The sequence below is a fragment of the Meriones unguiculatus genome, chromosome 7 (assembly GCF_030254825.1).
Source record: "Meriones unguiculatus strain TT.TT164.6M chromosome 7, Bangor_MerUng_6.1, whole genome shotgun sequence".
Classification (NCBI taxonomy): Eukaryota; Metazoa; Chordata; class Mammalia; order Rodentia; family Muridae; genus Meriones; species Meriones unguiculatus.
Genome location: NC_083355.1, coordinates 96047236 through 96072739, shown reverse-complemented (window position 1 = coordinate 96072739; position 25504 = coordinate 96047236). Strand labels below are relative to the sequence as shown.

Genomic DNA, 25504 nt, shown 5'->3' with positions numbered 1-25504 from the left:
ATAGCAGAAACTGAATCTAATCAGGAAAAAATAACCTGGTTCAGATCCTGTCCTTCAGTTACATAGTTATTTTACAATAGCAATAGCACCTCCCTGAGTATCAGTTTTGATTTGAACTGGAGAACAGCAATACTCAGTTTATCCAATTCACAAGCTGACATATAGTCAAAATGAATCACGCATAAATGAGCAGGTCTGGTAATGTGACTACCATTTATTGTGTGTGTACATGATCATATAGCTTTTTGTTGAGCATTTCACATATGTTCTTCTCACTGAACCTGTACATAACTGTAAAAGGATCATTACATTGGCATCATCAGGCCTGTAAACCAAAGGGGTGGTGAGCCTCAATGGCCTATGGAAGGTCTGGAGCTAGATTACCAGCTTGGGAAAATGGGCACTTGCCTAGAGGACCAGTAAAATAAATACAAGGGAAAATAAATGAGAAATTTGGAAAGAGAATCTGATACATTCCCAATGTTATAGTAATCATCAGAGGAGAAAAATCAGAACTGTTAGAAAATCTTGTCCTTATTTCATGCTTCATTGTTACTGTATCTTCAATTATATGTGATAAAGACACCAAATACTTCAATACTTAGGGCATTTCAAGAGCTTAATACAGATGCTTGTGACATATAACTGATAAAAACCTCAACTCCTCAGGTGGTTCTAAGGCACATATTTCTAAAGGCAAATCTCTACCCTGTCCAACAATAATAACATTTATTACAACTAAATGAGAGTTAGCAGTGATGATAATAGTCAACAGGAAAAGCACCGCCATTAAAGAAGAGTTTATTCTGCCCTGAAAGACTACAGAAGGCAACCCATAATTTAGAACTAAAGATACAAAGGGAGAGGTGAGTATCAAGGGTCACTGGTGCTTTAAAATAATCACTCCAATGCCTTCTCATAGATAGCAAAATGTTTGTTCATTCTCCATTGGCTTTGGGTAAGTGGTCAACATCAATTTAGAAATCTTGGAAATTCTAAGCAGAAATAAAACAAATCATATAGCAGCAATTTTAGTACCAATGATAGTATGTATGGAGAAAGGAAGATGGATGTTTTTCCTATGAGCAAATAAATGAAGAGCTTTTAAGTCTCTGCCATTTCACTTTCTCTCACCCCCTCTACCTCCATCACATTCCAAGTTTTTAAGCAAGGAACACTTGAAATTGAGTCTATTAGTGTCCAGGGAATTTGGATGTTGATAAAAATTCACAGTAACTGCTGACACCTCTGGCTTTCTTCAAATTCACAAAAGTGTGAATCTGTGTGTGTGTGTGTGTGTGTGTGTGTGTATGAATGTATAACAACCTAAGAAATATTTACAGAACTCCATTACTGGCTGAGTTGGATGTTTGGCAAAAATCCAAGATGACAGATACATGGGTAAATGGAATTATTTAGTTAATTTTAATTAATTAATATATTTATTGCTTCAGTGTCTTGGAACATTTGCTTCCACAATTCTTAAACCAGGAATAGGGAAAATCTGGATATCAGAAAAAAGCCAAGCTACAAACACACTATTGATTGCCTTTTAAAAATGTAATACTGATATAAATCAGGAAAACTCAATCATTGCCCTTTGGCTATTAAGAAAAGTATCTTGGGCCACAAGTATTCAAGTTTACTTTAAATATTTCTTTCAGGCATGATAATTAATAACTAAAATGCTCAGAGTCTTGGAAGTATAATTTAGGCTTCAGTGTGCTCATCTCACTGCTGAGGATGGGAGAGAAAATACAGACAAAACTGGGAGAATTCGGAGCATCGAACACTGAGTCACACATGCATCTTGTTCACATTAGTGACAAGTGCAATCTTCTGAGCTATTTTCTGTCATCTGTCCATTAGGCTGCCATGCAATTATAGAGTAAGAGTCCCTTGCTGGGTATTTTTCTTTCTCCTTTTGGTGCTTTTATGGCCAGGGCTCAGGACTCTTGGTAGGAGACTTGAGAGATGAGAAAGAGAGCTAAGGGATTTTTTGAGAGAGTCTCTTTAAAGAAGCCAACCTTCTCTCTCCCTGCCCTTGATTCACCATCTGGCTCTGGGAGTTTGCTGCTGCACACTCCAGGACTGTGAAATTCAAATGCATGATTAGCCCCTCCATCTCCCATACCAGCATGCTTCCTAGGACAATCACTACTAGGACCAGATTCTAAAGAGCAACACAGGCTTAGTGTGAGTGAGAGGGAAGTACCCCGCTAATTAAGATAAGAAAGGAGGCTCTACCCGTGGTTTTTCACATTGCTCCCCTGAGCTAATGCTCATGAATTCTGGTTTAATAAACTTTCTGGTATATTCTCTCTGCCACCTCTTGCCATCTGTCCCTTCAATCACACCTAACAACATAGCACCACATAGACCAGATATCACGTTCATTATCTTGTGATTATCGGCAATCGCCCACAAAAAGGATTATGTCCCTTTCTTCCACTGGAAATCCTATGATATTTATCTTTAGTATGAACCAGTCAGGCAGCATTGGTCTAAGGTTTGCAAAAATAAAATATTCAGTGCATACTTAGTAAGTCTTCAGAAGCTTCCTGCACTGCCCTAATCCTAAAGATAGAACTTCTTTTCTCAGACAAAAGTCATAGATGCAATCTTTGCCTATAAACTGGTGACAGTTATGAGAAGAGATTTCATTGAATGGTGGTCCTGGGAGGCTAAACGGGAAGATGTTACCTGTAGGATAATGCTCGTTCACTGGCCAGTTGTCCACCTGAAGCGTTGCATTGCCCCCATTCCTGGTGAAGCGCACAACATGGTATTTGCCATCATTGACAGGAGTCCTCTCTTCTTTGATGGAGATATCAACCGTGCCAATATTGAAGACAACTCCAATTTTCCCTTGTTCCTGTAATAAAGAAAGACAGCGGGCATGACTGTCACTGACTACGGGGTTTGCTCCCTTTAAAGTTGATTCTCCAACTAGCAATAAACTTGTAGCTGCCCAAAGGGAGCTGTCAGTATGAAGTTAATAATAGTATCCTATATTTCTCCATGGGCTTTCATCCTGAACATAAAAAAACAAACAAACAAACAAAAGGTCTAAAGCCACCCAAATTGATTTCACTGACTGCATACTACAAGTGACATCATTCAGTGGCCTTTGGTGAATATATATGCTACTGTGGCAGAACTTCCCACCAGTTAGGTATGGTAATGAAATGTTTATTCTGTGACATGGATTGGGCCTGTCTCCTAAGAGAAGCTAGTAAGACCCTGGATCCTGATTCAAGAAATATTAAAGATTAAAGAAATATTATTAGTCTGAATGCACATTTTGAAGTAAGTCAAGGCCAAGATAAAGAGTACTGAAATGTTAAAAGCCAATGGCAAAGAACAGACATTGTAGACCAAATCCTTGATGATATTTTCTGCAGTTCAAAGGCACACTCAATCGTACTTTGAGGAAAGGGCAATGAAATTGAGCAGAAGTTTTTAGAAATGGTGATATTCCAGATTTGTAGTCATATTGTTTATTTAATCTAGAGATAACATATTCATTCTGTAGCATTTGTCATACAGTAAAAGGCAATATTAATGGCTCAAAATGACTTTGGGGGCAGAGAAATTGCAATGGATTCTAGAAGACACATTATAGCAATGAGCATGAAGGTGATGGAGATGATGATGGGGGTGGAGATGAGATCATCCACCTCCGGAGAAATGCCTGGAAATGCTGAACCATACCTAATAATGCCATTAAAACTCTTACTCTTTCCCATTAATAATCGGTTATGACTAAGAGTTGGAATTGGCATTCATGATGAAACAAAATGAAAGTGGCTTTCCTGGTCAGATACAATCAGCTTCGTTAACCTTCTGGAACAGCATGACAGCTCTGCTGAGTATGAGAAGGGGTGGAGTGAAAGATAAGCAAAAGTGTTTTTCCTATCTCTGCAGTTGTCTGGCTTATTGACAATAGCCTGGGCACTAGATGGTAATAAAATTTAGTTGTCATTCTGACATTTACAAGGCTGAATCATATATTTTTTAAATCAGCCTTTCTCATCCACTATTTGATTTTTTGAGAAGTAGAAATGGGAAGGAACAAGGAAAGAAAAACAGAGAAAGGAAGAATGGTACAGTTAAAGACCAGATTCCATATCACTTAAGTTTTAAGAAATATTTTATAGATCCTCAGAGTGAGTATTCTTCCATCCATCCATCCATCCATCCAATACATAAATGTAATATTAATATCTAGTATACTTAAAAATTAAGATCATTTGTGGGATAGTCTCTTGTTTCCATATATTTTGGAACAATTCATTTAGTTTCCCAGGATGTATGCTTTCCTCAACTTGCCATTTATCTACTTTGCCCCTTACTATCTAGATGCATCTCAAAGCTGACAAAGGAAAGAAAGAAAAGAAAGAAAGAAAGAAAGAAAGAAAGAAAGAAAGAAAGAAAGAAGGACCAGTACACAGGAATCTTGATCTTAGAAGGGAATAATTAAGACCGACTGATGAATCATGTTGTTAGCACTCAGAAAAGCAGAGTCAGGGTAGACATTGTTGCTTCCTTTGTGCCCAAAGGCCTGGGATATAAAGTGTTGTCTATATTTCTCATTTTCTAAACCCTATAGAAAGTTATCCAGTTCATTCCAACATGATAACTAAGCAGAATTATTTCCTAAGCCTCTGTTTATTGGTATCAATGTGATCTCAGATATGTTTTGGTTGGTTTGGTCTCTCTATATTAAATAACAGAACCTATCACTGAGAACTATGTATGGAAAAGAGAATATGAGGGTAGGGTCTTTGTTGCAGTATTCATGATCATGATGAATAATACTATGATGCATTTCATCCTTTTAATTCATGATCCTCAGGGAATTTGGAAATGATGTGACTTAACTGTTCTATATCAGAGAGGTGTCATTCATTATTCATTTCTTTAAGGATGTGGGAATGAGTGGGTAGGTGGGTGTTAATGCCCTCGCAGGGAAATAAGCCAGGGTATAAAAGCCTGAATCATCAGATGCTTACAGAATGACAGAACTGGAGGAGTTAAGAAACCACAATCTCTGATGCCATTACTCCTCTGCCCACCCTACAAATGTGGGCTGTTTATTTCATTGTGGCTCTTCCATGAGAAACTACTACATAAATCCTGTATGCGTGGAAAAGCCTGCCGGTGATTCAGTTCACCTCTGAGTCACTAATTAATCATGGAAATAGAACAGTGTTAGTGTTCTAAAGGGAACAGGGACCTCAGTGCTCTGCAGCTTTCAATGACAGAGGAGGCAAAGGACAGTTCTGGCTCAGTGAGTTACATGATCTACGAGCTATATTCTTGGGCAGATTTTCTGTAAGATCCATAATAGATTCAGGACAAGAAAAAGGTTTCACCTCTGCCAGGATAAATATTTGGTTCTTATCTGAGGTGCCATACATTTGAATTAGGATTTCCAAAAGGTCTTCTGTCAGCACATTGCCAAATCCAGGGTAGACCCTCACCCAGATGTTCCTTTTTTGCTTCCCACAGTGGTAAAGGTGGCTGTGTTAGACCTCAGATGTGGTCTCTTATTCACAGTCATATGATTTCATTATTATCTCCTCCATGTCATTTGTCATGGGACCACAGTGGCATTATAATCTGTGGCTAACTGCTTTGTTTCAGTTCATTAGCAGTCATGGAAGCCTTGTGGCAAATACCCATATAGTTGCCCAGGCTTGAATCAATCATATGCAGCTGCCACGAGAATAAACTCCCGTGGTTTGTGTGCCTACAGAAGTAAGAAGCGGAGGATAAACACATTAGCTTCCCGTCATTCCACCCTGACCTTGCGGCAACTTATTTAACTATTCTGAACCCATTTTTTTTTATAACATGCTGTGGGGCAAGAGTCCACTTTCACATTCTTCAAAGGACTATTCTAATGAAATAATCTGGCTTATGAGATGAATACTGTAGTACTTTTCTCTCTCTTACTAATGTGTACTTGTGCACATGTCTGTTTGCAGGTGTGTATGCACAGTGTAGAAGCTAGAAGATAAGTGACAGCTATTTTCTTTGACACAGAGCCTCTCATTGGCCTGGAGCATACCAATTAGACTATATTGTATGGCTTGTGTGCCCCAGAGATCTTAGCCCCTTTGTCTCCCAAGTACTGGAGTTAGAGACACATGGCATTGTGCCTGGGTTTTGATGTGGTTGCTAGTGGTTAGATTCAGGTCCTACTCCTTACAAGGCAAACACTCTACTAATTAAACTATCCTATCCTCCCCATACAATCGTACCTAATAAAAATATGGATATATGATAATATTTTATTAATAATTATCATATCTATGGCATGAGAGATGGATAAAAATCAGAGGAAAGTGCAGTCAGTCATTTGTCCATAGAAAAGAATGATCTGTCATTATTAGAGAATTCAGTAGAATGATCGTGCACGGATTTCAGCAGAGTACTGGAGAATATCACCCCTGGCACCTAAAAATGCATGACGTTTGCAGTTTGTGTTAAAAAAAAAGAAGGAGGGGGTGTGATGAGGAGGGGGAGAGGCAAATTTCAATCTCTGAAGCCTGTTGTATGGATTATATGTGAAGCATCTGCTACATGGATATGCAGACTTTCAGGCTGCAATATGTCAGTCCTTTCTCTTCTTGTTAGTATAATTGAAAGTAGTAGTGTGAGCTACGGGCTGGTTGGCTTGGCAGGCACTGCCATCAAGGTCTATTGTGAAAATAAATGTAAATTTTAGCAAACAGAACTTTTTTTTCAAGCTTGATTTCCTGTCACAATTTGGTAGTTTCTTCCTACCCACATTCCTGTGTTCATTTTATAAGCCTCTTGAACACAAGCAAAATGTAGTTGCAGAAACAACACAGCTATAAATTTTAATAACTCCAAACCCATCACCATTAAAGTTGCTACTGAAGCAATCGCTTCAATCTTTGTTCTCTTTTGATATTAAAAACAAAGACAAGTGGTAAATCAGAAGACATCACCAATCATGTTCGGCTGCAGTCAGGAGAAAACCTGAATGGTTCAGGAACATCAGCCTTTTCATGGTCAGTAAGTCGTTCTTTATCAATAGTGCCTATTTCGGAGTCTACCTGGTTCCTCAATTGAGCCCAGATCCAGCTACTTGATCCTTAATCAGCCACATTATTATTAATATGGCTGACATAACCCTAGAGATGCTGCAAGCTCTAGGGTCAGACTTTAGGAGCAGAAATATACAGGGGCAAGAGAAAAATAATTCAAGAATGAAGAAAGAGTTCCCCAATGGCCATTTCTCTATTTGTTCCACAGTGCCTCTAGGGAAGGCAGAATGCACCATCCCCTACTTCAGAAAATTGCAGCTGACAGAAACAAAACGGAGATTCTCAAATGTATGCCCGGGAGATGTGCACTGGAAACATCTCTCAATGGTGTCACCGTTAGGCTTCCCACAGAATTGTTTGTTCAGTGCTAGTCCATAACACAATGAAAGTGATGTGTGAATGATGCTCTTGTGCTTGTGCACAGGCCCTGGTAATATTCTAGTGCACTTTCTGCAACACAAAGTAGTTAACGGTTCTTCTCACCACCCTTTCTAGTTCTCCTAATTGCTCACAGTAAGGGTAACATTCTGCATCCATCTGTGATGGATATGTCCAGGAGTCCAGGATCAAGGAACTGTCACTGTTGAGCCAAAGATATAATTTCTGGTTTGAGATTCGCCAGTGTCCTCCCACTGCTGTGAATCACTGTCCCCAGCAAATTCTTGGTAGTGGTTGCTTTGTCATTTTGGGTCACTGAGGGAGAGTGGCACCAAATTAATTGGCAATGAACACGACTGAGGAACAATGCTTATGTGCTTTGAGTACAGAGTGTTCTAGGCTATCACTGTTTTGTGACTGTCACAGCCTGAATACTCAGTGTATATTTTTAAGTGGGACTATTTTCCAGTTTCTTGTAATTACTCACTATTGAATATATGTGACAAGAACAGTGTTTAAGACCAGAATCTGAATCTGTCTAACTTGAACTCATGGATTTTTCACTGAGGCACATTTCTGGCCAATGTATTATGTGTTGTAGTCCAATTTCAGTCATGTCTTTTCATGACAACAATTTGTTCTGAGGGTAATGTACCTGGGTAATACAGTCCATGCACACACATCACACAGTAGGCTGTCACTATCTAAAACAAGAACAGGGTTACATTGCTTCATCCTGTCTCTGTTGACTAAAATGCCACTTTATAATATATGAATATATTTATATAAAAAGTTATTCTCTTGTATAATATACACTTCATGTCCACTTCAATGCCAGCCATGTAATCTAATTTTTATATTCAAAAAACCTTAATTACTAGGTCCTTTACCAGAGCTCAGTAAATGATTTTTAAATAAATGATGAATTGAAGTGTGTGGTTGTAAATTTTAAAAATGAGTGTCTTTGCCTCTAGAGTCAAAACAGAATTTGAATATTATCAACTAAAACAGATCATTATAAATATGTTCAGATTTTGTACAATAAAAGCAAAGCATATATTTTCATTTTGCTTACAACAATGATGTGCAAACACATAAGATGATGGGGTATAACTTACCCGATTCACTAGATAATTTCACTGGATAAAAAGGGAGGATTTTATTAATACTCTTTGGAATAAAATATTCTCCAGTCAGTGGAACACAGTTTGAGTATTTTACTGCCTGTCAGCTATCTTTCTGGGAACATCATGAGCTTACTTTCTTAATCAGATGATCTCCTTTTTCTATACCCAGGTCAACTATTAGTTAATGGGCACTGGGGATGCGCATTTTGTGTGTGGAGCTACATTCTACTAAAGGAATGATGATGGAATGAATGAAACAGAGTATCTTCTTCAAGAAATCTCACAGGGAGAAGCAAAACTTTGGAAGCCACCCAACTCCCAGGATCCCAGCCACGATAGTGTGGACTGCCATTGCCCTCTGCTCACAACGTTCTCTACCCATTTCCTTGAAAAGCTTGAATGAGGCCATTGTAGAAGGGTCAGGGAAGAAGAAAATATCTGCCATGCGTTCTAAAACAAGTTCTTATTGAGATTCCTAAAAATGGAGGCCAGTTGAGGCTCCACATTGTTTGCCCCATGTTAAGTTGCACAGATCTCTCAATTCTCTGATTCTGGAGTTATCTTTATAAAAGTGAGGAGCATATTACATAGACATAGTAATATCTTCATTAAATGGTATTTACTGATTGAAATAAATAAAACCGTGAAAAATGTATAGTGGGTAGCCTCTACAAAGACTAATGTAATGATGATGTTATTCGTGGGGCAAAGGGATGATGAGTGATGATGACTCTGAGGACAATCAGGTGAGAAATGGTCTTACATGTAACATACAGACAACAGCACTGGCCACTTATTGTGGATGCTGTTCGTTTGGAATGACTATATCTCATTCAGAATCGGCTCTCAGATCTGTAGCAACTGTCCTCAGAGAATTTCTATTTAATGGTATAAAAACTAATTCTGTTTCCCTAACTCTAAGTTGCAGTGACCTCTGTACCTGCTCCACAAAGTTATAGTGACCGCTCCTCCTCCTGTGCTTTAGCAAGTGTTCCGCTGATTCCTGCTTAAGGGAGGTCAATCAATTAAAGGGGATTAAATGTACAATCTGAAATGCTAACAGAGGACCAAGGGAGATAAGGCTGATAAATAGCTCGACACCTCCATCTCTAACGCTAAGCAAATTTTTAAAAGAGTAAAAGAGAGAATAAGGATGACAGCTTAAGACAGCAGGAACTCTGACCTGAAGAGAAGAGAGTCAAGAGAGGACATAGTGACTTGTCCAAATAAACAAGATGCAAGACACCACAATTTTCATTATCACCAGTAATAAATGGCGTCCTAAGTCACTGTGTCCTTTAAGTCCCTCCAAATGTCTGCTTCTCAGCCACTGGCTTATTTGGTAGCAGAGTTTAAACACAAGATGAAAGTAATTGTTCATTTCTGTGGGAGATCCAGTGTTTTGCCAAGACCTGGTGCAGTCTCTTGGCAGGAATCAGGTGACAGCTGGGAAGGCAGGGCTCACAAAAACCCAACACAGACTACCATCTCCTACAAATGCCTCACCCCACCCCCACTCCAAATCTCTGCTAGATCATTAAGGATCACCAGTAGCCTCAGCAGAAACCTCAAACTCTCTGCTCACAGTAACAGAATTATAGCTAGAAAAATTAGGAAACATATTTCAAGTCACCTAGAATTCTCCTAAAGTACCTTGTATCATATCAACATGCCAATAACGCATGGTCCCAGAACCAGGACTTGGCATTCCACAAGGAAACATTAGAATTTCAAATGTTGGGTCTAATGGCAAACCTTCTAAACCAGAAACTTTGGGCTGGATCTTGGTGAATTCTGAGTAAGCCAGTGTGGTGACACGCATGTATATGTAAGTTTGAGGACTGCTTTCTTACATTTGTGTCTCTATTCTGCTTGGGCTTTGGTTAACCAGAGCATGATTCTGGTCCCAAGAGCATCTGGTAATATCAGCATATATGTTTTATCTGTCATAAATGGAGTCACGTGCTACTTGCATCTAATGAATTCATGCCAGTATTCAATAAGATACAATTATATGTTTCATAACCTCAATAGTAGCAATGTTTAAAAACTCTACTAGGAATATAAATTCACAACAAATCTGCATGGTATTTATTCATGACTAGCATTACTACACACACTCACACACACATGTGTGTGCTCGATGAGGGATGAGGCCACAGCCAGGATGCAAAGTAAATAAACTGTAATGAATAAATAAAAAACAATAAAAAAAACTTAAGCAAAATAAAACAAACATACAAAAATATTGCAGACACTTCTAGACTGACCCAGTTTGTTCTGGACTGACCCAGTCCATCCCTTCTTCTTTCTTACTTTTCACAGGGACAGGTATAGAAAATCCTGGGAATGTGGTATATGGAAATAAGAAGTTACTAGCTAGAGCAACAAAGGTTTTATTCCAGGCCTTTCCCACTTCAGGCCCCGAGTTTCATTCCATCAAGAAAATAAACCCCAAGTGCATGACACTTAGCACAACACACAGCGATGGGATTCTATCCAACACCAATCACTTAACCTGAGCCTCAAGGAACTGGCTCCCAGTGAATCCTAAGCTTGTCTTATCATCTGATGCCTATCTGGTCATAAACCCTCTTCATGGAAATTGGCATGTGTCAGAGAATTCCTGTCTCCCCGGGATGAGGCACGTTGATAAACGGTGTATCACAAACCCCCTTTGCAACTATCATCTGGCAGATAGAGTATAGTTCTAATAAGGGGAGACAGGCTATATAAAGAATCTGCCAATTAAGCATGAAACTAATCTGTTTCAGATCCCACGGAGGGGGGTCCGGACACTAAAAGCAATTCAACCTTACACTGTTTGAAGGTGGTCAGCTGTGGATGTAGAGAAATTAGAGGCTTCTGGCAAAAAAACAAAAACAACAAAAAATGAGAGTAGAAAGTAACAGTCTGGTAATAGAAGAGAAAGGGCATATTTATAAGTTATTAAAATTGTAATGTTATGACATTACTCCCAGAAAGTGTATCTAGTTCTGAGAGTAACTCATGTACATGTTAAAGACTGGAGACCCTAAAACAACACACATCACTCAGATGTTAGGATTTCAATCTACTCTGTTAGATGAAATGAGAGAGAAGAATAGCATTACAACACAATGAATTTCTCAGTCTCCGGGGCCCCAGTGCATCTTCAAGACACTTGACAACTGGTGAATAATGCTGCTCTCTCAGTCTACCTGCAAGGAGATTCTACCATGCTATCATCTTGAAATGAACACACTAAAATAAGGGCTCATTTTTCCTTTCCTAGTTATTGTAAACAAAATGGCCAGGAGACACTCATACATCAGTACTGCTTGTCTGCACACAGGGACCGTGGGCTGTGTGTCCTGGAAATAGTGTTACCGCTAAGTATTTCATACAGGTGATGTTTTATGGTCATCTTGTTTGTCAAATATCACCACTATCACATTCCCCCTTGGTTCAAATCAGTACTTCTAATTCAAAAGGTTTATGATTATGAATTACACCCAATCACACTTTTAAAAAGTATGATTTTAAAAAAAGAAGGAAAAGATGAAATTTAAACAGTTGAAGAACATTGTGAGAGGCAGGACACTGACATCCATGACAGAATCAAAGCCTCCACAGGCCTTTGAACTCCAGACCTAAGCATGAAAGGGAAAGCACTTTCCCTCAGCCACAGTGGGTTGAGTGAAGGTGGCCCAGATCCAGGACTTAAAATCATGTCTAAGGAGCTGACTTGTATGTGTTTGGGAGTCTCCTACAACATCCACAGGGATCAGTTCACAGCTACGTGTTCTTTCTTATGAACCAGGGTATTTTGGAAGAACAAATATACTTAAGAACCCTTCCTCCACCCCATGCTATGTGTTCTTTAAAAAGAAATCATCAATTTACTTCTTGAATTTAGTCTCCGTACCATAGTCGCAGTTTTAGTCAAATGGACAGATGTGCTTGGGAGAAGAGAACACCATCCTTCCTCTATCATGGTATGCTACATGAACCTTTAGAAAGCAAGGCCCAGTGTCAGATACTCAATTATCCATGACGTGTGCAGTGAAACTACACACAACACAGCAAGCATTCTGCAATGGCACTTAAACAGCATAGTCTTTCTTCTTTGTCTTTATGAGTACCTTAGAATTTTATTCATTAATAGTAAGATGAGGAGCAATTTATTCCAAAAGGTCAAGAAATGTTGTCAGAAGAGCTGAACATCTGTTTGTGTCCCAGTTTGCGTGTTTGTGTGTGTATGTGTGTGTGTGTGTACACACAAACACATTTAAACATTTCATATATCCAAATGCTGCATCCTCTGATCTCCTTTAAGTAACTCCAGAATGACTCCACAGAAAAATGGGATGTTCTTTTTCAGTCAAAGGACAGGCTTAGTCCAGTTATAATCTAGACCTTATACATGGCCCCAAAATAGTAGAACCTCAGGCTATCACAGATTGTCTTCTCTGAAATGTGAATGTACCACAGTCTTGAACTCAGAACAATTAGGCCTTAGGGTAAACCAAAAAGTGAGGTGATCTAGAGGCTATGTTTGCTCTACTGAAAGTAGTCAGTGTTTAGGGATTATATCAATAACCCAGAGACAGAACAGATTTTCTTAGCTTAGCACAGCTCAGAGACAAATGGGGGCAGCCTCTTGAACAGTAACAGGGATATTTATTTGCAAAGAATGAATTCCTTTCAGCCATATATGAGGATTCATAGTGATGGATACAGACATACAAGCATGCCCTCAAACAGCCATCTTTGATTACTCAGGTTTCTCTTCCACTTTGCAGCGAACAGTGAAATTAAACATTTGCATAGATTTTTAAGGGTTGTACATATTTGTATGTGAACTGCACAGCATGTGTGTATGTGGAGAAGGGATGGGTACATATATGCAGAGAGGCTAAAAGAGGGCACTCAGTGTCCTCCTCTACCCACTCCCTGCCTGGTTCTTTTGCTGCAGGATCTCTTGATAAAACCGAAACTCATATTTTTTAGCATTTGTGGTACTATACCTCATTTTGATGTGGGTCCTGTGATATCAGTCCTGGTCCTTATATTTGAACAATAAATACTTTTCATCAGTGAGACCTGTCTCTAGCTTCTCAATGTTGCTTTGTAAGAGGACTGTTTTCTCCTTAGTGAGAAAACAGGCTTTTATTGTGAGGGAAGAAAATCGTTTTTATTTTATATTTCCTCCTAGATGTGTGTGTGTGTGTGTATTTATACACACAATACTCAATAAATGTTCAGGTGAAACTCAACACAACTGTGAAAGTACCTTTGCATTGGCCTGCAGCAACACTCTAGCACGGAAATTACCTAGCTTGGTTATCTCCAACCATGGTTCAGTTTTTGCAGTGGGTCTATTTTAGGAGAGAGCTTTTGGAAACGAGATGTGCCCTGGGCCTTTCAAGGGAGTAGAGGTGCTAATTTATTTCTCATAGTCTGCCAGTAAGTCCTTGGCATATTCGCCATCAGGCTTGTGCTTCTTGAGAACTTGCTGTATGGACTTAGAAAGAAGGGGTTCAAAATCCATTACCAAGACCTTTAAACCACTGTGATTCTTTATTTGTACTAGACTCCAACTGAACTCATAAAAATTTTGCACGCAAGTTGTATAATGATCAGACACTGCCCAGAACATTTTGACAGACATTAAATAAATACACCAGGAATTGTTCATCCTTCTAGGGTGTAAACTAGACTTTAGCTTGGTGGCAAGAAGACTTTGATAAATTTTAATTGCTCGCTAGCTGTACATCCAGGGGTAAGTGAAAAGGAAGAGGAAAAGGAAAAAAAAAAGAGAACAAAGTTTTTAATATCAACTTACACTTAGCAAATTAAATCACCACAAAATAATGAGCACAGAACAAACAAGCACAGACATCCCAAAACGCTGTGTGTGTGTGTATTATGTCCATATAATATTAGTAATAAAAATTCCAGAGACTGGAGATTAATATTCATTATATACCCTTTAAGACCAAAAAAAAAAAAATCTCCCCTATTTGTAGGGGTTGGCCAAGCATAGAAAAAAAGTGTGGGTATGTAAGTTCTATAGACTTAATTTTTTTTTCTTCATATTTTATGCTAAATCCCCAAGCCCTGTGATTAAACTTGGAGTAGGCGTATTTAAAGGAAAATAGGTCACATGAGGGTTACCTTGTAAAAAGAAACAGTGAAGCAGTGACTCTCCATGCTGTTGTAAGGATACAGCAAGTAGGCAAACATCTGTTAATCAGGAAACGGGCCTGTTTCAGAAACTAAAATTGATTTAGCCTCAGAACTATGAGAAATATGCATCTATTTTCAAAAGTAAACAGTAAGTAATAGTAAGTTATAGCAGACCAAGCTGACCAACATTATAAAATGTATTTTGACAGAGGTACTTGAGGAGATAAAGGTGAGCAGGAGAAGCTTCGATGTAAAAAAAAAAAAAAAAAAAAAAAAAAAAAAAAAAAAAACCTCTTAGTTTGGAAATAAAATTCAATGGATAGAAGAGGGAAATAGGAAATATTAACATAAAAGATTCTTACAAATTAACAAGGTTGTAGTATAATAAAAACTCACTAAAATTGGCCGAATAGAAATACCCAAATGGCAAGGCAGACAGAGTTTTGGGCTCAGTGTAGCCAAACACAGAAAAGGAAGCTAAACAACAAGAAGGGCCCTAGGGAAGAGGCTGAAACCTCACACAGAAGGGCAAACAGGATAGACACAGGAAGAAGAAGACAAGGAACAGGACAGGAGCCTTCCACAGGGGACCTCTGAAAGACTCTACCCACCAGGGTATTGAAGGAGATACTGAGACTCATAACCAAACTATGGGCAGAGTGCAGGAAACCTTATGAAAGAAGAGGAAGATCGAAAAACCTGGGGTGGGGGAGGGACAGGAACTCCACAAGGAGACCAACAGAGCCAAAAAAAACCTGGTCCCAGGGCAGCCTGCAGAGACTGAGACTCCAACCAAAGGCCATGCATGGAAAGGAACTAGATCCCCTGCTCAGAGGAAGCCCATTTTCAGTTTTCAAGTGGGTTGCTTAGTAAAGGGATCAGGGGTTGTCTCTGACATGAATTCGGTGTCTACCTCTTTGATCACCTCTCCCTGGGGAATGCAGTCTTGCCAGGCCACGGAGGAAGATGATGCAGCCAGCCTTGATGAAACATGGTAGGCTAGGTTCAGATGGAAGGGGAGGAGGTCCTCCTCTATCAGGGGACTAGGTAAAGGGCATACAGGGAGACATGAGAGGGTGGGTGGAACTAGGATGAGATGAGGGAGGGGGCTACAGCGGGGATACAAAGTGAATACATCTAAATAAATAAATAGGAAAAAAGAAGAAGAAAAAAGCCAACCTGAATGAAAGTCCTTGGTCACATGACAGAATGAAAACCTGTCTTAATTTTTCATGATTTTTTCCATATTCATCCTAAGAAGATGTTTTGTGATGTTCTAGAACCTGAGCTATAGAATGCATAAAAATAATAAAAAATTTAAGGTTTGCAAACTAGCTAAATCTTAAAGGTTTTTTTCTCTCCTACCCAAAGGGCCTTTTCTGCAGCTTTCACCTAATGTTTTCTTCATGATAGCACAATTATATTTATGAGACTTAAAATGTATAAATGCCAGATAAATATAAACAAAACCCCTTATTTTCAAAGTGTACCCATGGATGCTCTTGCTTTCTCATGAAGGCATCTCTCTTAGAACGGAAGATCTGTGGCTACTTAGATAGGATATAGTTTGTGATGCATCAAGCACTGTCCCTGGCCAGGACGCCGGTGATCATCCAGAGATACTGCAGCATTATTGTTCCAGGAGATATTTGTGATTTTTAGTATTGATAATTTATTACATCCATCCTCAGTGGTTCCCGTGAGAAAAACAGAAGCAGGAATTGTAGCCAGAAGAAAGTAAAAATTTAATGGGGTAGGAGATAGAAATAAGGACACAGACTAGGAGACTGAATGAGCAGGAGTAAGCTCATCCACACAGACTCATCACTCCGCAGATCCTTAAATGGGGTGGACTGACTACCCACCCACTTGGCTGTGTGTTGGCTTTAAGGATGTCTCTTCGGGCACATGTCTAGAGACAAACATCTCAAAAAGCTAGCCACAGAACAAACCGAATCCTTAGTAGACAATAAGATAAACTTCTGGGTTGATTGCTAGCGGACACCAGTTCCATCTCTGCTCACCAGGCTACAGAACCAGTGATCAGTGCATCTACAGTTGAGTGCATGTACCTTTACACTGTGAAAGATAGAAGGCCATGGATGTCACTGGCAGGAACAATACATAATGCTTCTAAATATAGAAGGAACCGTTGTTTCAAGAGTGGTAGCTATTAACCTGTTTTTCTTGTTTGTTTGTTTGTTTGTTTGTTTTCCTCACTGGATACTTACTAGTTGCTCTGTATAACATAAAAACTTTCAAATGTGGAGCCCACAGATTCACCAGGCCTTCACAAGTATTGTACTTTTAAGAGAGACAGTGAATAATTTTCATGTAAAGTATTTTTCAGTATCTAAATTAAAAATCAGAAGGTCTCTCTGAAAGTGTTGATGTCATAGGGTTATGTGAGCATGTATGTGTATGGAGGGGTCCATTTAGATAGCACAGACTGACTTAGAATTTGTGATTCATTGGCTTAGACTTTCTTAGTCTTTGGCAACACTAAGCCATATAAATTGAGAGTTGTTTAGTTAAAAAAACAAACAAAAAAAAAACAACAATTTAAAAGGGTAAAATTTCAAATATCAGGCTAATAATTCTGTAGTATAATGAGCTGGAACTGACAAGGAGATAAAGGGGAGGGTTCTGTTGGCCACAGTGCTCATCATGCCCTGTTGGTTTACAGAGGCAAAGCATGAATTGTGTTTCTCTTTCATCAGACTTGCTCAACTCCATTTTGTTGAAAGAGCACCCTTCTTAAATTACAGTCACAACAACAAAGATTAGGAGTGGTGAAGGACTCAAGAGTAATGAAGAAAGCACCATTTTTTAATGTTCTGTTTCATTTTAATAACTTCTATTAGCTGATTTCCCCCTGTAGATTCTCTTGGGTTTATAGGCCTCTTAATGTACCATGGTAATGTTAAGCTTTTGAATAAGACTGATCTGACTTTGAAACTTTCCTGTCTTGTGTTCTTGATCATATTTCATAGAGATTCTCTAGGAGTCAACGCTTTCATCCTCAATGTTGGGAAAATATTATCTACCATGAAAAGCTGTTACAATGATAGAACCGTACATGCAGATACCTAGCATGCGTTCAGTATCCCTTTTGAAGTGTTGGCATGGATTGAGCAGCCTGGATCATAAAGATCACGTTCACATCTAATGGGTCTGCCAAAAAATAAAAATAAAAATAAGTAATGATGCAACTGGAGCTTCCGAGAGAAGGCTCCAGTCAAAATTTTAGAGTGCCTTTAAAGGACTGAAGCTCAACAATAAAGGGCATCCTGTTAAGCAGTCTTAGAAGAAGGATTACCTTTAAATAAACTTCCTACTACAGCCTGATGGGTCACAGCAGCCTTCACCTAGACTCAGAGACAGCACAACAGAAAATGTCCTCTAAGCCGATAACAGTAAGAATAATAAATACTAGTAAAGATAAGGCTAATAAAAACCCATTAATTGAAAAATGCCTGACAGCCAGCCATTTGCTAAGGAAGAGTACTTATAAATTATATGCAAACACACTTTTAGTTCTCTGTGCTCATATATTTGTATGGCTATAACCATCAAGTAAAATTTAATGTAGGTCATTGCTCTAGCACTACCATTTAATATCGAGTAAAAATGATATTGAAAAGAATATTTTAGTTATATAACAGATTGTCAAATAAATAAAAAAAAATGGTCATTGCAATATAAGAGCCTGAAAAACAAAATTGCTACTCTGCCACACAGAGGTTTAAGTGGGCAAATAAATCATAGCCCTCTCAGCTGTGAATTTCAATCCAGCTAAGAGATAGACACAAACTAAAGGGGCAAGCAAACTTAATTGCTTATGGAGTCTGACAGAGAAAGGTTCTGAGGTGAGACCTGGGCCTGGCCACAAATCAGTCTTTCTCCCATTTCTCACTTTCTCTGCAAAGATGAAGCAGCTCAGGGAGAAAAACCTGAGAACATAAAGAGAGAAAGATAAGAGAGATGAAAGAAAGAAGGAAGGAAGGAAAGAAAGAAAGAAAGAAAGAAAGAAAGAAAGAAAGAAAGAAAGAGTATTCTCATAAAACACATCAACTTTATGCGATCTCACTGAGCAGAGAAAGGATGGCAGAAAGGTACAGATGTTGCCCTGATCATTTCTTTCGAGAGGAGGCTATCTCATAGTGAGGAGATCGAGCCTTCACTAGCACAGCAAAAACTGTAATGAATCCTCTCTAGGCAATCCTTCTAGCACAGCCTGACTCTGGGGCCCTGACGTGCTAAACCTCCGGCATCTAAAAAGGATGTGTTGCTTGAAGCTGGGTGTGTGTATGACAGCCCAGGAGTGCTCACCCTGAGGTCATTTGAGACATGTGTAAACAGTTGTCAGCTACCAGCCTTGGTTCTAATTGCTGAAAAAGAAAAGCTTAGTAATATGCAGTTAATATCTTAGCTGTTTGAACATTGTGATGAAAAAACGTTGTTAGGTTGTTAAATATGACTTACGAGCAAAGGACATGGCAATTTTGATTACTAAAATTGAGAGGGGCGGTAGAGCTTTGTACTGCAGACTTCTCTTTCCTTTCTTAGGGGCCTGGAAATCCTTTCTGGTGTCATTTACGTGCGTGAACAAACCCAAAACTCCTTCATGCAGTCCAACCCATGTTGTCAACTCCACATCCTGAGGGATGCATATAATCACCATATTTACTGTGATGGCCCAGACAATAATCACACCACTGCCTCTGATGGAACTAAAGTGCGTGTGTCATTTTGAAGATGTTATTTGAGCAGACAGAGTTACATGTCAGCTGTCTCTGGCCAAACTGTACAACCTGTGATTTAGTTAACAAATTGAGACATCACTGAAACAAGTGTTCTTAACCAGTTCCTTTCATTTACTTGGATTTACTGCCTGTCTTACATACATCCCGAGTTTCTAGTAAGGTGCCATTAGTAGTTGAACAGAAAGAAGAAAAGAAAAAAAAGAAGCAAACACTGTTTCTTGATGCTAATAATTCCGTTCTTTTCAAGAAGGTAGATTTCACTCTTCAACCTGGTGTCCTACATCCCTGTGAACTTTCTGACCTTCTGCTCCATGTAGAACCAATGATTAACCTAGCAATTCTCTCAGCAAATAAGATCTACCTATTCTGCAGTAAATTTGACACCGATTTGTGTGTATGACGCTGTGTTAATACCCAAAAGAACAGAATCATTTCTCGTATTAAAATGCCTCTTGTGCTAATGACAGCTTTAAAAAAAAGTGGCATTAAGGTGGAGAGACAGTGTAGTGGTTAAGAGCACTTGCTGCTCTTGCACAGGGCCAGAATTCGGTTACTACACCTACATATGGTGACTCACAACTATCTGTAAATTCAGCTCCAGGGGTTCCAGTTCCTTCCACCAGCATCTTCCACAGGTGCCCACACCCATGTGTGCAAACACACAAAGAGAGGGGAGACATATATTTTTTTAAAAAGTTCAGTTGGGCATCATGACACATGTCTGCAGCCCCAATACTGAAGACTCAACGGTCAGAGGGTCACTGCATAGTCAGGGCCAGCCTCTTCCACCCAGAGGAGTTGAGGCCAGGCAGGGCTACAGAGTGAGACTCTGACTAAAACAACAATGACAAAAATCCACAAGACAAGCTACTGCTACCACAATAACAAAAAACAAAAGTGAAAATGGAGCTTATTTCTAAAGACCTATTTAACGAAAAACAGGAAACTTGCTTCACTGTAAAATGCACCTGGAGAAATATATTTAAGGTCACCAAACCTTGTCCTGTAAGAGCTGTCCTTAGGTCATAGTCACATGGAAAGCTCTATAATGGAAACGAGGTTTAAAATCACTCCTGAACATGAAGAGAACATGGCTGAATAGTAATAATAATAATAATAATAATAATAATAATAATAATAATAAATGTTCTGACCAACCTGCCTGCTGTAATGTCAATAAAACTGTAAAAATGAATATGCCTGGAGGTGAACTTGAGTCCAGAAAGGTAACCACAACCTTCTACTCTTACAAATAAGAGCAGAGTCGCCCTACACAAGTCCTTAGGCCTCTCTAAGTGTTACTTTCCTTATTGTTGATGTGATAATGGGTCTGTCCATTCTGCTAATGGAGTCTATAGATATAATGCTGAGGAGCAAGTGACATCATCTGTGTAGAAGTGCAGGTAAATTGCAATGCCCATTGCACATTCTGGAAGAAAATTAGGTGCTTTCCAATTATTGCTGACTTTATTTTAAACATGCATGGCTGTGTCCTCCCCAGCTCTCACTTTGATAATCTTTAAAAGGCTGTTTTCACTTTCTTTACAACCTTAAAGAAAAGCAGAAGATACTTCATTTAGTACTTGTCCATTTTTTTTTCTCAGAAAAAAGGAATCGCAACAGCCTTTGGAAATTATCTCATTAGTCTCTTAAAGAGGAGTAACTAAGGAGACACATATTTTGCACAATTTTACATGAATCTCAGCTTGACAAGCAGCAAAAGCTCTGATGAACTTTCCAGAGTCACCTAGTGAATCAAAAGCAGGGCCAAAAAGAAACTCATATATATGTTTGACTATATAATTCCTACCATACGCATTCAAAAATCTCACCTAGAATTCCAAGCCAGAGCTGACTTTCCAGCTCCTGAATGTACAAGTCTTTGTACTTTTAAAGCCTGCGTTTTTACATATAAATACATATGTTTGTGGATATTTAAAAACAGTCATTAATATTTGATGCACATATATTTCTCCAGTTCAGTTATTCTTAATATACAAGGTGAAAAGTAAAGGCTATTTTATTTTGATTTACATAATGATAATTTGGTTTATGTAAATTTCAAGGATGATTGTGCCCAAAATATACATAGATGGGTATTATTTTGAAAATATTTAGACTGGCTCTTACAATGTAAAATTATTTATTATTAATCAATTATTGCAAAATCAATACACATGAATTGCACTAGATACAAAGAATGGTGTGAGAATCATATATACATATATGTATAAAATCTTATATAAAGATAGGATGTAGCATAGGTCCTCAGTAAATTTGCAACAAAGTAGATGAGATAAGATGGGGACAAAATAATCATTAGAACAAACAGTGAAAGATATCTAGGGATGAGCACCATTTGACATGACTTCAATGGAAGTAGCTAATCTTTTGGGGAAAATACAGAAGGATTAGTGTAAGAGGATAGGAATGGGCTGGTTCACAAAGAACACCTCAGATTTCAACAAAGGAACTGAGTCGAAATTAGTTAGAAAAATAGTATTCTAAGCAGTAGTCCTAGTATTACCAAATGCAATTGCTACAAAAACCATGAAGACTGATCAGCAGGCAGTTTGCTTAAGTCTGAATCAATAACCTGGAAAGAATGGAAAAGGTAGATTCAAGTCAATGATGTAACATTTTGAGTGCCACTTGAAGAAATACAAACTCTCCTTGGCGAGCATTGGAAAACCCCTGAGTGACGTGACTGAGAACATAAATATGTTCAGTTATCTTGGAGCATGTTCTGAGTAGATGGGAAGGTGAACAGGTGTGAAGGAGACAGGCAAGAGGAGATAGACAGATAAAAGAGATGAAGAAGATAATGTCAGGGATTGCAGAACATATGGAGAGACAGGAAGAGCCCGAGGGTCTAGGTAAACTCAACTCTAGGAACAGCACAATCCCATTTTTCTTCAGACAGAACAGAGTGATTTTTGCAGTTTGCTGAGGTGTGAGGTAGGTACCTTACTTCAATAGATGTAAAGGGTATTTCTTAGAGACATTGTAGAAGAGATTTATGAGCTTAGTTGAAATTTGCCATGCCTTTCAAAGTCCCTTCCAAACCTGTGTCAGGGAATATACCAAGTCTTTTTAGTCAAAATGAAGAATAATACGCCTTCACATGGATGGCACACTTGTGGAAGGATTTAAAAGCTGGATTACAACATGGCAGGCAAGGTTTGTTTCTGCTAGCATAGCATCTCTCAAAGGGCACCCATCTCTGATCACAAAATAGATTACATCGAGCAGTTTATATAAATGCTTACTAATTGCTTGGCCTTTATGAACATTTGCCTTTGTTTTTGGTGGCCTTTAGAAACTAAAGATATGCAAGATGCTGGTACAGCGCTCATGAAGAATTTACACAAGGAAAGTTCATGAAATATGGTCACATCAAGCTAATCTCATGTTTCTGAGACTATGCTTGTCACACAGAAAGGATGAGAGACTAGAGTGGAAAAAGCATAAACCTTATAAACAAGCATCATTATCAGGTCTGTGTGATTTCCTTGAGGCCACAATGCAGAAAAAAGGGCATATTTTTACATTAGGATAGATGACAGATGGTTTCCCCACAGATGTGTAGCTGTTGCATGGATGGCCTCAGGACTATGTCTTTATAGCTTCCTAGCAATATTTGTGCCAGTGGATAGCTTAAAATATGCACTAATGTCTGGGAAGGGGGTACTTGGAGTGGAAATACCAGGCTGAGATTGGGAGAACAGAAAAAAATGCAAGGAAAGTTAGCTGAGATACATAAAAACCAAAATTAAAGAACCAAAATTAAAGAAAGGATCGCATTGATGTGTGGTTAGGATGACTCAAAGTAAAAGTGGAGAACAAACGGAAGTGCCACACGACTGCGAGCTCAATGGACTCTACAGTTGGGGTAGGGTATCTGTAAAACTTTTGGAAACTCTTGGAAGGTTAATAGAAGAGTTTTGCTCTTAGGGCCAAGAATGTCCTCTTGATGCTCTGCAGAGATCAAGGCAAAGTGTGGAGCATCCTGTTCTTCAACAAATATCTTGATTTAATGAAGTCACCATTAAGCTACATGTGGTGGTGTAAGACTGTACTCTCAGCATTTGTGAGGAAGGCTGTCGCGTGAGGATCCCTTAAGTATGGGGCCATCATGAGCTACATACCAGACTGTTTCATATATATGAATGAATGAATGAATGAATGAATGAATGAGATAATGAGATAATGAACAAATTAATGAATGATGTCCACGGTAAACTTCCAGTGTTTTCCCCATGACATGTTTCATCCTGGCAGTACCTCTTTAGATCATAGGATCTTAGCAGTTGTGAAATAAGCAAAACATTTTTTAAAATATTTCTTGTATTTGTAGTGTTTTGGGGGGGGGAGTTATAGTGATGCACCATGCAGAGAAAAAGCCCTAGACAGTCACAGCATACTAAGCTTGAACCTGAGAATAAACATGCACAGAGAATATCTCAAACTAATCCTCGCCTGGAGACAATCCCAATGCCTTGCAGCCCAAAGCAGAACAAACATGTGGAACCCAGTGGAGATAAGCCAAACTTCAGTCAGCCTACAGGCTTGTAACTGTGGAGATAAGAATTTCATATGGCAAGTACCTCAGTTCAGGCTAGTTTATTATCAAGCTTTATCAGACAGTGATTGACTAGTATGATCATTTTTAGTAAACAAATCTCCAAAATGCATTCTGTGAGATACTCAAATTTGAAAGCAGTGACCTGAATAAAAGGAATGAACCACATACCTCTTGTCTCCATAAGCAGTAAAGAAAAAAAAAAAAAAGTATCACATCATCGAGTTACTTCCCTTCCTGGTCTTCTAATTTAATCCCTTGAACTTGGAAAGTTCGGATACTTCTGTTCCTTCTGAACTGCCGCTGATGTTACAGAAGGAATTGTTTCTGATTACTCAGTTTCTATCAGCCACCAAGAGAACTGCTTCATCTACACTAAAGCCAACAGAAAGCATCTTCTAAAAACAGCCTGGATATGTTCTTTCCACTTGAGACCATTTGCCTCTTTGCTTCTAGTAAACTAGTAATGAGAATTGTGCCTGCTTTCTCTGCATCAATGTAATATAGTTTATACTCAGCCTGTCTAAGAATGAATGGGGTCTATGAAATGGAATAAAAACTTTGAAAAAGCTTCCTTGTGTTTCAAATGAACCCTAGATACAGATTTTGAAAAGTATATATATTTAAAAATATAAATGTGTATATGTAGAATGGTGGGAACTAGAAAAGATCATCCTGAGTGAGGTATCCCAGAAGCAGAAAGACACACATGGTATATACTCAATCATAAGTGGATATTAGACATGTAATATAGGATAATCATACTAAAATCTGTACACCTAAAGTAGCTAAGGAAGAAGGAGGACCCTGGGTAAGATGATCAATCCTCTTCCAGAAAGGCAAACAGGACAGATGTCAGAAGAGGGCAAAAAACAGGGAACAGACAGGAGTGTACCACAGAGGGCCTCTGAAAGATTCTACCCAGCAGGGTATCAAAGCAGATGATGAGACTCATAGCCAAACTTTGGGCAGAGTACAGGGAGTCTTATGAAAGAAGGGGGAGATAGAAGGATCGGGAAGGGACGGGAGCTCTACAAAGAAAGCAACAGAACAACAACAACAAAAATAATAATAAAACAAAACAAACAAACAAAAAACTGGGCACTGATACTCTGAGACTAATATTCTGAGACTGATACTCCAACAAATGACCATGCATGGAGATAACCTAGAACCCCTGCACGGATGTGGTCTGTGATAGCTCAGTGTCCAAGTGGAGTCCCTAGTGATGGGAACAGGGACTGTCTCTGGCATGAACTCAGTGGCTGGCTCTTTGATCTCCTCCCCCTGAGTGGGGAGAAGCCTTACCAGGCCACAGAGGAAGTCAATGCTGCCAGTCCTGATGAGACCTGATAGGCCAGGGTCAGATGGAAGGGGAGGAGGACCTCCCCTATCAGT

At 38.9% G+C, this 25504-nt stretch overlaps 1 protein-coding gene across 50 annotated transcripts in view; it reads right to left on the bottom strand.

Moving 5' to 3' along the window:
• Nrxn3 (neurexin 3) overlaps nucleotides 1-25504 on the bottom strand; it is a 1566538-nt gene that overhangs the window by 158779 nt on the left and 1382255 nt on the right. For all 50 annotated transcript variants that reach the window (XR_009593039.1, XR_009593040.1, XM_060387963.1 and 47 more), the window contains one exon: nucleotides 2704-2875. Coding sequence is in view for 48 of the 50 variants with exons in the window: in XM_060387963.1 (XP_060243946.1) it covers nucleotides 2704-2875 (172 nt within the window). In the remaining 2 variants the exon portion in view is untranslated. The remainder of the gene's footprint in view (nucleotides 1-2703; nucleotides 2876-25504) is intronic.